Source organism: Puccinia triticina, chromosome 2A, assembly GCF_026914185.1.
Source record: "Puccinia triticina chromosome 2A, complete sequence".
NCBI classification, from domain to species: Eukaryota; Fungi; Basidiomycota; class Pucciniomycetes; order Pucciniales; family Pucciniaceae; genus Puccinia; species Puccinia triticina.
Genome location: NC_070559.1, coordinates 4,500,259 through 4,513,285, shown reverse-complemented (window position 1 = coordinate 4,513,285; position 13,027 = coordinate 4,500,259). Strand labels below are relative to the sequence as shown.

The following is a 13,027-nucleotide window of genomic DNA, read 5'->3' as shown; positions in this document are numbered from 1 at the left end:
GATGTGTGGGATTATTACATACTTTCTCTGCTTTTTTTTTGTCGTTCTTTTTTTCCATCTGGTTGTCAAAGTTACAATGAATTTAATTCCGAATTTCTTTGGCTACATTCGCGCAAGCCTTGTGGGTAAGTCCAAAGAAGCATGTTTATCATTTGTACTTGGGGATGACTGTGAGAGACAATCTGCAGAGGGGGGTTCCAACGAGGATTGCCATATTCAATTGCTACATCGAGAAATCTGTGAAGGCATCCCTGTTGTAGAACAAACCGTTCGAATGACCCCTCCGAGCCTTAGTCTACGATCGTCCAAGCAACTATCCGGTCAGCCCAATCTTACCGCGCAGGCGATCGCTGAGGCTTGGAAGGACCTTTACTCCGCTGATCAAAATCCCCATGGTCTGTCCATGTCTTTCAATTAGTCTTTTTGAAATCCGCCGACTGAATTATCCATTGAGGGCTGACTTCTCCAAGCTTTATTTTGTTGTGATTAAGGTGTGATCAACCTGGGAGTAGCCGAAAACTCATTGATGCAAGAATTCTTAGTCCAAGTTGAGTGTCATCATCCTCAGTATTTGAGACAAAAATCCCCATTAATTTGGTCCCAACGTTCTTTTCAAGTGGATAGTCCATGGAGCTGATTACTTTTGCATCTCAAACTACCATTCCAAAATCAAAGAAATTGAAAGAAAACATATCTCGTTTCGAATCCCGGCATCTAAATTATCAGTCCTTGGGGGGTTCAAGTTCATTCAAAGAAGCGATGTGCCATATTCTGAATAAATATTTTAATCCGGCCATGACTGTCAAGTATGCGGAATTTCTTTATCTATCGTCTTTCCCGGCCTTTTCTCTGTTCCACTGCTCCAGAGGAAGGTCAAAGTTCAAGCCTACTCACATTTTGATTGATCATTCTTTACATATCAATTATGCTTAGGCCGAACCATTTGATTGGCGCCTCGGGAGTGACTGCAATGTTGTCTCAATTGATGTATGTGGTATGTGATGAGGGTGATGTAGTCTTAATTTCAAAGGTGAATTGATCCTCAATTCGAATGTGTTAGAGAAAGACCAAGCTCTTGAAGGGTTTGAGAAATAACTAGTGGTCTTGTTTCACTTTTGCAATAGCCGTACTACTCAGGGTTCAATCATCTGGTCAAGCAAGGCGTCCATCTGATCGGCTTCGAAATAGACGATGTTCGTACACATACATAGGATGTGCTTCCACAACGACTGATCTTTCAAACGTGGATCATCAAAAGCCCCTAGATCCTTCGTCTGTTTCAAAAGCCTTGGAAAAAGCGTATCTGAATCATCATGGCCAACCTGATGGGGTGAAAGCCGTGATCCTATGTAACCCACACAACCCAATGGGTAAGTATCATTCAAACTGCTATAATACTTTTTTTTGATAAACAGATATAGCGCCCTTACCATTTCTGATCGATTTACGGATAGGCTATTACGTTCAAGAAGAGGTATTATCAACGTACATCCGGTTCTGTGAAGCTAACAACCATCATCTGTCAGTGGTGAACGATGCATCATTATTTCTTTGAAAAATGCACACAGAAAAACAGAAATATACGATAGGATCTGCCTATTTTGACCCAACAGTTTTACAATTTCGTAGAATAGTTGACGAAATCTACGGCTTATCGGTCTTCGAGCAAGGACCAACAACAAATGATCCTCCTGGAACTCAAACAACACCCAACAAATTCATTTCCACTCTATCATTAGATCATCAGCGGTTCAGTTTTGAACCAAGTAGAGTTCATGTTTGTGAGTGAATCTAATATAACCTCATGCCCAGAAACAGACTAACACATGCAATTGCATGTTTTTTTTACTCTTCTGGGGCTGGTTGTTTTGACTCGTTTTGTCAGTGTACGGGATCAGTAAAGGCCAGTCCTACCAGAATAATCTCTGCCATACTTATCTTGACTGCCCATGCCTCTTTGACATGGGCTGACCGAAGTTAATTCTCGAAATTTCTGAATTTTCTTCAACATGATCTGATGAAATACTGATGAACTGGCGCACTAATATGTATAAAAAACGCTATAACAGACTTCGGTTGTTGTGGTTTACGGTAAGCATGAGGGTTACTCTTTGCCACTTCTCCCTCCAACTGAAGACCATTTACTCAGCTTCTAGAGTTGACCAATACTAATATTGCATTTAAAATTCAATCATTCGAAAATCAGAGCAGGCATTTTGATCAGTCAAAATAATCCCAGCTTGCTTCAACTGATCACGGACTTGAATCTGAACCAAGTGCAGGTTTCCTCTCTCACAGAATTCAGTTTTGCAAGCTTAATTTTAGACAGTAGTGGTAGCCATGGTCACCAAGATTTTCTAGATTCTTATGTAATCGAAAATGTATGTTTTTCTTGTGGATGTTTGTTCAATTCCACAAGATGATGGAAGATGACTTTCTATCACTATCGGAAGATTATTATTAACCATACCTTCTTTTTCTTTGTAACAAAATCACTTTAATAGAAAAGGCGATTGCAACAAGCTTATCAGACGGTCACTGACAGGCTCAACAAATTAAAGATCAAATATAACAAACCATCAAATGGCGGGTTTTTCTTAGTTGAGTTGATCTAACTCTCCAATATCAATAATCCGGTTAAGGGACTGACTTGGAAATGCTAAATAAACATGCTAACGCCAAAAAAAGATGATAGATCTATCAAGGTATTTGAGGAACCCACCCGACACCAACAACAAAGATCAACAATCAGAGGAGAGTGCAATAATACAAGAAGAAAAGCTATTCACAACTTTACTAACTGAGTATAAAACCTACCTCGTAAGTTCAATCAACTTATTTTCTTGTCACAATTCCAAAATAATTCAAATAGATTTTTGATGTGTGTTACTACTTCCTTCAATTTTGTCATATGATCGTTGTGACATAGGCACCGGGAAATGTGTATCATTATCCTAAACCAGGTTTCTTTAGATTGACATTCACTGTCCCTGCGGATCAGTTAGATCTTGGCTTACAAAGGCTATCTCAATTTATGGAATCCTTTGAGACTCTCCCTGCTCTTTCAAACCTTCAAATATCCGGATAAATATTAGGAATTATGTTCAGAAGTATGATACACGTCGAAGCGAAATAAAACAAATATGTTGTACTACATGTATTATCTCCTTGTGCTACACTGCGTCAATTTTATTGATGCTTCAAATGAAGTCTACACCCTGCTATCTAGATTAGGTCTATCGGAGTCTGGCACGTATTTTCAAAGCAAAATAAGGGTAAATGTTACTACTTTGCTAGCTTCTAAGTTCTATGGGTGATCTGAATCAACGCAAAAATATGAATTCGTATTCGGTAACACACAGGAAATAATGGGGGATGTTAGTGTGATTGGCTGATAAGATGATGAGAGCTGCAGAAAAGTCGTACCGTGGTAATTGAAGTTAGACCCTCTCTTGTTCACTGTGCTTTTTTCAGTCAACTCCCCATTCGTCTACAGAGATCAAATCGTCTGGGGGTCTCATCGCAGCTGAATTTCCCCGCGTGGCTCGACGACTGGCAACCTCACTTTGCTCCGGCGTTTGCTGTATTCGAGACACGAGAATGAACAGGCATCAACATGTGAGCAGGTTGTCAGCGAAGAGAAAGCGACATGTATCTCAAAGTCAGCAACATCGTTCAAAGCGAGCCGACTAATTGCATACCTCAGCATCCTCGTCTTCATCATCTTCCTCCAATTTATTTTCTGCATCCAACTCGGAAATTTGGAATACGACCACAAAATATGTTTCTCCTGTCTGACGAGATTGACAGACGTATCTAACCGGTTGTCCATCCCAAAGTTTGTCTAACCTGTTGTGTTTAAGTGCATTTGATCAACGATTTATCATCATCGTTACCTCACTGAAAGTTGCCTACTTGAAAGACACATTAACAACTGGCACGTTGAGGGCCAAGGTGGAGAAATCAATGAATCCATTGGCAAATTCGGCGTTGATCTAGTCGTTTGCAAAAACACGACCGATAATCGAGCACAAGTCAAAAAATAGAACCCCGCATTTGGCTCGTGTGGCTTGATGCTACTAGAACAATGTCATATAATAAAACGATGATAGAAAAGAACTCACAAAATCCTATGCATGATGACCAACGGAAAAATGATAAGTTACACTTGTCAGGGATTCGTAAAACAAGGTAAAAATATGTTTGAGATATATTCACCCTAGGCCCCAGCGTAAGAGCTTTTCGATTGACAGCTGAAGAGAAGAATTTTCTCCGGAGATGAGGTTTGGAAATGTTTGTTGGGTTTCCTTCCAACAGACTGCTGCAATCCTCGACTGGCCTAGTAGCAACCTCCCATGGCGGCAACGGGCTGTCGTCGGCCTCAAGGCGTCTTGAGAATTGTGAACAATTTAGTTGAGTTTCCAAATGATATTCTGGGGAAGATAGTCTAGGATCTAGGTATTTGATACTGACTCAGTGCGGATGTAGTTCATGGTTGCAAGCAGTGGAGACCTGATGAAAACAAAGCAATTCCGATGGATTAAAGGCAGCTGATTCCTGAACGGTGCAAGAATGACTCACCAAGCCCATGGTTTATCGGCGTAAAGATCATTCTGTCGAATCCAATAGAAAAAAATCACATGAAATGTAAATAAGTATCATCGATAGCAAGCAGAAATGGTGGTTAAGCTGACCTCCAATGAGGGATCAATGTAAGAGATAGCCTTCAAGGCAGCACCAGTCCCGAACGGTAGACGGTCCCGAATAGGCTTGTCAAAAGTGTTCCCAAACACGCAATCATCGGCACTGGTCGGCTGAAGGAATCGGCCTATATTTCCGGATGGGCATGTTTCAAATTCGCCGGTTTAGGTGCAAGTTCAAATGATCAGCTTTGTAGCTTCCTTGGGAAAACTATATTCACGTATCTTGATGATTCAGAGAGACAACCCGGACCTTGAACTTGGATACTCCAGGTTACATCAGTCCAATTGGCAAAATAATTGGTCTCGGTGTCACGGTAGATATCTCCATTGTAGTCAGCAAAGTCTTTCATCCTATGGACCCCAAATGAAGCAGACATTAAACATCAGAAGAATCCCGTGCCCGGCGATAGTTGTGTGAGTGTTGGCTTAACCTGCCGAGGTAACGTACCGAACCGTCAAGTTACCTTGGGGTAGATATAATGTAGGCTGATCAGTCCTCTTGAGCTACTGAGAGGATTGAGATTACTCTACACACCTTCAAAGCTTTTTGTTTTGATCGGCAATGGGCCTGACCGATCCGCGTTGACCTTGACTCTCGACAGCTCATCCAACGAGGGACCGGCGAAGATATCGAACCTGGGTCCACGCTGTTTCATGTCGAAGAAGACAAATACGCGTGGTTTATCGAATCAAGGAAACACTTACATGGTTGGATTTCCCGCGCGGAATATCCGGTAGCGGTCACGTGATATCCGGTAAATACCTGGAATATCTGGTCGGATTCTCGGATTGGGCTCCCCACGCACGCGAGCAAGGAACGCAGGAGGGTGCCAAAGTCCATGCGCAGGATTGGACGGGCGTGTTTCGTGGACCAATGATCCGCCCGGAATAGAATAGACAGGCCTGAGCGTTGGTCAAGAAGAGCAAACCTGACTGTAGCCTAAACAAAGATCACCAATTTAATTTGGTTGTGGATTTGCAACAACAGCAAAAAAAAAGTGCAACAAAAAAAAGCAACTGACATGCCGAGTAGCCTCCCCGGGAAGCGGGTGCTTTAACTGCTGGAACGGACCAGTCATCGAGGCTCAATGACCGGAACAACTTGGCCATCAAGGGGACTTGTGTGTTACCCCTCCCCGTGGCCGGTTGTACCGCTCGGCGCTCATCTACATATGTGTCAGCATGTATCGGCGATCACACTAACTGATGTCTGGACCTCATCGAACCAGACACCTTTCATGGTAATCACTTCTCATTTCATCGACTCCAACTGGAACCTCAAGAAAAGAATACTGTCTTTTAAGCATTTTCCAACTCCTCATACCGGTCTAGCCATCGCAGAGCAGTTGCTTACCACTATTGCCAAATGGAAGATATACAATAAGGTTGGCTTTATAATCGTGGACAACGCACTCTCAAACGATGTCGGCCTAGCTCGAGTCTGCTCCGTTCTGAAAGATCGAAGCAGTGCTCCACCCGATATGAATGGATAATTTTTCCATGTTTGTTGTGCTGCTCATGTTATCAATCTGATTGTGAAGGATGGCCTCAAGCACTTCTCCTATTCGATCAACAAGATTCGGGATGCTGTTTGATATGCTAGAAGTACTCCTTCTTGCAAGCAGCTCTTCAAGGAGGCAATCGAGCTAGCTAGCCTTGAAGGAGTGCAAGCCCTCCCCTCCCTTGATGTTCCGACCCGCTGGAACTCGACTTATCTGATGTTGAAATCAGCTATTCCTTACAAGGATGCTTTCAAGACCTTGGCCTTGCAAGATGCTAACTTCACTCACTGCCCGACCCCCACCAAGTGGCAGGAAATATTGACTATGAAGGAATTTTTGGCGATATTCAATTCTGGTGAGGATTATTCTCCAGTTAGAATTTATTTTAAACTGTCTGAATAATACTCTAAAAGGTTGTTCTGTTTTCCCACCCCCTATGTAGCAACAAATAAAATCCCTATGACCAAATATCCAACGGCTCCTGGTGTTTATAAATACATGAAAAAGATCAATGCGCAACTCAAAGCAAGTTCAAACAACGGCCAAGCAGACCTCATTGACTTAATCAATCCAATGAGAGAGAAATTTGACAAGTACTGGGACAAAATGAAGGATTTTGCTGCAATCAACCTTGTTTTTGATCCTCGCTGTAAACTGGCTATGATCAAATTCCTCCTTGCTGAAGAGCTTGGTACCGATGAAGCAGAAAGTACTATTGAGTCTATAAAAAAGACCCTCTTGACCTGGTTTAGCAAAATTTTATCCAAGAAGACGAAGCCAGACGGGGACGGAGAATCCGCAAATACAAATCAATCCCAAGTTGATAAACCAACTTCGACTCAAGATGACAACAATGTTGACTTGCGATTCAAAAAATATGTCTCCGCAATCCACTCCACCCAAGTGGTATCAACAACTGCTGAGCTTGACCTATACCTTCAAGAACCCCCGGTTGTGAATGATTCATCAAGTTTCTCAATTCTTGCGTGGTGGAGCACCCACTGTGGAAGATTTCCCACCTAATTGCATACCTAGGGACAACCAGGCATCAACCGCTTTACATCAAACCAGACGCAAAATCACCGGTTTTCTCCTGCTATGTGGAAGCCAACTGGGGGGGTGAGTTCTCACGTTCCTTGCATGGCATGATCATCTTCTGTCATGGATGTCCAGTAGCTTGGATGTCAAAGAGACTAGCAAGTGTAGCAAGTTCAACCGCACACACTGAGTACATGGCCATGGGGATTGGAGTCCGCGAGGTACCATGGATCAGGCACCTACTGTGTGACTTGACAGGTGTTGAATTTGTGGTGGACGTTTTTTGCGATAACCAAGCGGCCATCAAGATCACCACAAATGACGGGTCCAACAAGAGAACGCAACATACGGATAGGGACTTCTACACCACGGGGCGCCTTTTTGGAAAAAGCTGACATCCCGCAGATGCTTTGGGCTGAGAAGCGTCCACATGATGTCCGGGGAGCATCCAGCAGATGCCAGGTGCACTGAGCATCACTTGGACGCTTTTGGATGCGTCCAAGTGATGTTCAGCCCTCAAAGACATCATCTGGACATCCTGAGGGTCACATCCATTGGACACTCTGGCTGGAGTGTCCGCTGGACATCCTGAGAGTCAACATCCATTGGACACTCTGGCTGGAGTGTCCAATGGATGTCAACCCGTGTGTGCACTTGATATCAACCGTGTGTGCTCCTGGCAAGTACACATGCCCCCTGCCGTAGTGGGGAAGGGCTGCCTTCACCGGGACCTCTGATGCTGCAGGTTGGGTGTTCAACCCCCAGTCCCATCGACCATGTGGCACCTGGGCCCAATCACCCGCTGTGGAACTACTCAAAGGGGAGAATAGAGCTTGGAAGGGAAATGTATAGCAACACTAGTACTAATGTAAGCTATGCAAGGGTGCTGATGAGGCTGCCTTCCTGACTAATGCTGAGGGGATGAGAGTAACACTAAGAAAAAGAAGAAAAGGTGTGGCTGATTTCTACTTGATCTTAGGAGCTAGTACTATGAGCTGACTACTGACTACTGAGGATGAGAGGGTTGGAGCAATGGTTGAAGGGGGAAAGCAATTGGCAATGATTCAATGGCAATGGGTTGATGAGAATGGGCACTATGATTTCTGTATCTAAAATTCTCTATAAATTCTGCATAAGGTACAAGTGAGGAGGGAAGGACGGTTCTTATATGAAAGGAGGGATGAGCACAGACAGTGGGGGCATTCTGGCTATGGGAATAAAGGAATGTACAAATGGGTAAGAGTGATGTGAACATAGTAACAGTATGTAATGATGAGCAATGCTGAAAGGGGAATGCTGGTTATGGGAATAAAAGAATGTACTAATGTGAAAGAGTGATGAGAAAATAGTAGCTACTTGTAATGATGAGCACTACTGAAAGAGGTAAGCACAGATCCAATGATGTAATGTGTACAATAGGTATAGTACATAATGAGAAATGTATGTAAAGGGTTTAGTATGTGAGAATAAATATGTAAAAGGAATGTACTGTAATGATTCAAGTAGGTTACTAATGAAATGAGTATTGTAACTAATGAAGACTGTAGGTTGTCTGTAAGTCTTATATCCTCTATAACTACTGAACCATTGAAGATAAGGGTATACTATGTATGAGTGACCATAGGTGAAATTTGATGTAGAATCTGAATATGTAATAATAATGAGGTATTTGTGAAGGGTTATGGGGAAATGTTCAATGTAATGATGAATATATGTAAAAGAAAGCAATAAAGTACTACTTATGGTTTGGAATGGAGCACCACCCCGCGGCACCCAATTGCACTGCCCTCTGCCCCCCCGCTTCTTGGCTCATGCGTCACGGGGCCTGGTGCGCACTACAGGAGTGTGCTAGCCAGCGCACCTAGACAAATATTTTTCCCATCTGAGGATGGTTTGTGATATCCGGCGGATGATTGGGTTACATCCAGTGGATGCTCCAACACCATCCGGTGGATACTCAGTTGGGATACATCTGTATCCGTCATGAAGAGTAACATCCTGCGGATGTTTCCTGCCCTGCAAGAGCCGGATGTCCAGGGACATCTCCATGGGGGGGTGTTGTAGCATAGAGTAACATTACCTACAGATATTCCTCTATCCTACCATGTATGTAATACTATTCACATACTATTACATAATACTCAACTACACTACCTCCGGTCAGACCCTTGTACATACATGTATTAAGCTTGTATCTCTCTCTCTCTCATTTGTGATTCATCATCAATATTATTCATCATTATCATTCATGCTCTTTTACGTCCATCCTAGCTATTTTGGTTTAGATCCTTTTTTCACAACAACATATCTAGGGGAAAAAGGTTTCAAACTCAATTTTTTTTAACCACCCACCCACCCCATTTTGAGGGCAGGCAGGGTTTTTGCCCTCAAACTCTCTCTTTAAAAATTCTACAATCAACAAAAATATCTTTTCTAGTCTGATTGAATACTAACCCTTTGATACGCCGGATGGCTAGGAAATCAAGGGTTTTTCTACTCTCAATCTTTTCCCACACTCGGGCTAGCTGAGGACTCAACATCCCTACTAGCCCTAGAGAATGGAAAATTTACACCTTTAAGGCGCATGGCTTTGACAGCGGCGCAGTAAACACAGGAGTATGTTTTTACACTATCCTTGACAAGAGTACTAGAAATACACGGCAGTGAATGCTAAATGGATCATGGATGAAAATCTGACAACTCTCTTGCATCCATCCGGCCCTGTCTTGGTCGCATCTCAGATTGTGAAACTACCATAAAACCCCCAGTTGTACGTGCAACTTGCACCCAGACAATGAAAATAAATGAAATAACAACAGGCCATGAACGGGTTAAGGGGCTTTTTTTTTGATTTGACTTAACATTGCGCACTATGCATATTCAACTAGCTTACAAATTTAACTACGTAGAAGAACCACACAGCCTTGCAATTGAAAATAGAGGGGAGAACTTTCACGGGCTTTCTGGGAGTTTGCTTTTGAGAGTTTTTTTTTTTGCTATTTATTTATTTAGAAGAGAAGAAAGAAAAAGGAGGAAAAAGATGGGTGAAAAATGGAAGAACCTGTGGGGAGAAGTTGGGTCCAAAGAGCTGGAAGGGGGATCTCAAAGGGTATCCCCGTTGGAATTGAGGGAGTCTGGCCAAGAGGTTGATGAAGGATTTTTGTGGCCAGGAAGGCCAAGGGGTTGTGGAGGAGAGTTCTGGTTGTGACCGTGGTGATCCTCTTGTCGCAGAGGATTGTCCTGGCTACTGCCCTAGCCCCAGTGTACCTGGAACAAGAGACAAGCTAGTGATCCACTGTTTTGGGGACCCCACACTCCAAGCAAATCGGGTATGGAGCTCAACTGCACTTGAATTGGAAAGCATTCAAATGGACGTGCCCTGAGCAAAGTTGATGGAATGCCGCCTGGACAGGAAAGGTCATTTGCGGGGACCCTTTCCATAGTTTCTTCTTCCGGAGAAAATTGGTCTTCTTGGCTGACACCCTGCCCCTGATCGACTCGTTGAGGAGGGAAGCTCCTCTGGCCTCCGCTGCTTTTCCGTCGGCCAGCTCGTTGCCCTTGATCCTGACGTGGCCCGGGCACCATCAGACCATAATCTGTGTTGAGATTGGGATAGAGTCAGCTGTATCCTGGATTTGAGAAATAATGTATTGGCCTGATTTTGGAGCCGTTGGGTTCCTCAACCTGTTAATGGCCGCTTGGCTGTCTGTCAAGATGATTATTTGGGCCCCGTTTACTGGGAGCTTTGCCGTGCTGCCTATATCCAGTCCAAGCCGCAACGGTGGGCCACTACGCTACACTACGCTACACTACGCTACAGGGCCACTTAGCGTTAGCGTAGCGGCAAAAAGCGCCCGCCCATTTTGAGTAGCGTTAGCGCGCTGTTAGCGCCGCTACGCTGCGCTATGTTTCAGCGGCGCTAACCGCGCGCCAATTGTTTGTTAGTGTTAGCGCGCCGCTACAGTCACTACACTACGCTACGCTGCGCTACAGCGCTTTTAGCGGAAAAAAGGCCTTTTTTTCAGCTAAAAGCACCGTGGCGCACCATAGCGCGCGCTCTTTTGCGCTCTGCGTGTGTAGCGTTAGCGCAATTGCGCGCATCTGCGCTAACGCTACGCTAACAGCTAAATTAGCTGCGCACCCTTTGCGCGTAGCGTTAGCGCAGAGAAGACGCAATTCCGCTAACGCTACGCTAAAATTTAGCGGAATTCCGCTACGCTAACGCTACAGTTAGCGTAGCTGGCCCACCGTTGCAAGCCGGTCGATCCCGGCTCGGGGGACCAAATGTGGACTCCTGTCAGGGCTGAGCTGAGGCAGTTGGTTGAGGGGTTGGTGCTTGAGTTCTGCCCTCGTCGGTGATCCCTGCGAAACGTATTGGGTACGGGTCAAAACATGTGATAGGGGTGGGGGGATTTATTGAGAGGGAACAAGGGAGTTGGAATACCCTCGGCGGTTCGGTTGGGTGTAAATCTCAGGAAAAGTGGGAAAATCGGAGGAAAGCCGGCGTGTTTGTCGGAATGTCGGCTGGTGATCAGAATAGGAGAGACTCAGAAGGCTCGGGTACTCAAAACTCAGAAAGATGCGGGGATGGATCGACACAATCCAGGATCAATAAACTTCAGAACTCAAAGATTGATGATATTCCTCGTGGTTCGGAGGTGGATACCATGCCAATCCTTCCTCCAAGTTCGCCTGAACTTGGATTCAGGCCCGCGACATGCCGCGCGACAAGCCCTCGTGCCCGCCGCGCCCGTACAACTAAGATGAGCAATGAAAAAGAAAAACCAGAGCAACAAACAGAAACATCACAAAGCAACAAAAGAAGCAAAACCAACCCTCCTCCCTCTCATCCTCTCCAACGCGCGCAAGTAAGAAACAGAAAGAAAGGAAAGGTCAAAGAGAAAAAAAAATAACATGAAACAAAACCAAACAAACAAAGAAAAGGGGGAGAGAAGGAAGAAAAGAGAAAAGAGGTAAGGAATGATAACAGGGGCCTGAAAAGTCTTGAGAGTGTTGCGCGCGCCGCGCCGTCGAGTATTGATGGTCTTGATGATCTTGAGGCCATCTTCCTGGTGTCTTGACCCTGAGTACGCGCCAGAACTCCACATCTCCTCCCAGATTGCAGTCTGTCCCTAGACTGCGCGCCGTTCCTTGACTACATGCTGCCGGACAAAGAAAGAAAACCTCAACAGAGTGGCATGTAATGTTATGACACGCGTAGAGGAGCCTCGAGATGCATACACATGGGAGGACTTACTTTTGCCCTTCCATGTCCTCGCGAAAAAAGTATCTCTTGACCTGATCCGCCACAAATCGCCGCTTAAGTTTGGTGCCATCCAACTCTGCCAGAATGTAAGAGCCTCCCTCGACTTGACGCACGACGCGGTAGGGACCGTTCCACCTGTTTGCAAATAGCTGGCCCCACTGCGTTTCCAGTGCCCAGATGTACGTCATAACCATCTTGCCTGCCTCGAGCAAGTCGCGAAGCCAATCTGAGCGCTTGCCTTCCCAATATTTAACAGACTTGCCACGTGCCTCCATCATTTTCCGGTAAGCAATTTCCCGTGTTTCTTCGCTCGGCTCCAGCTGTTGGGACCTAGCGGCTAAAAGGTCGGAAGTCGTGCGCACCGCGTCCCAATCAACGCCCAGGTAGGATTCCATCTCCAGATCAATAGGAAGAACAGCTCTCTGCCCAAAAACCAGTTCATACGGAGAGTACCCTGTGGTTCGCTTTGTAGAGATCCTATCAGCAAAAAGGACCAAGGGAAGGAATTTCTTGCAATT

General features: G+C 44.7%; 2 protein-coding genes across 2 annotated transcripts; one reads left to right on the top strand and one right to left on the bottom strand.

Annotated features, from left to right (window-relative positions):
• Window positions 1-76: 76 nt before the first annotated feature.
• Window positions 77-3,088, top strand: PtA15_2A475 (uncharacterized protein; the record flags this gene model as incomplete). Its single annotated transcript, XM_053166499.1, has 15 exons — window positions 77-125; window positions 189-395; window positions 492-547; window positions 676-806; window positions 934-1,030; window positions 1,125-1,193; window positions 1,259-1,370; window positions 1,455-1,521; window positions 1,630-1,781; window positions 1,886-1,897; window positions 2,070-2,091; window positions 2,207-2,381; window positions 2,505-2,600; window positions 2,689-2,820; window positions 2,930-3,088. 15 exons carry the CDS (start codon window positions 77-79, stop codon window positions 3,086-3,088), a joined length of 1,536 nt encoding a protein of 511 aa, XP_053017715.1.
• A 382-nt stretch (window positions 3,089-3,470) lies between these two features.
• PtA15_2A474 (uncharacterized protein) lies at window positions 3,471-5,359 on the bottom strand (the record flags this gene model as incomplete). The annotated part of the gene is made up of 10 exons (XM_053166498.1): window positions 3,471-3,581; window positions 3,702-3,849; window positions 3,916-3,995; window positions 4,219-4,390; window positions 4,474-4,512; window positions 4,582-4,613; window positions 4,695-4,828; window positions 4,954-5,054; window positions 5,152-5,167; window positions 5,239-5,359. 10 exons carry the CDS (start codon window positions 5,357-5,359, stop codon window positions 3,471-3,473), a joined length of 954 nt encoding a protein of 317 aa, XP_053017714.1.
• Between the last annotated feature and the right edge of the window lie 7,668 nt (window positions 5,360-13,027).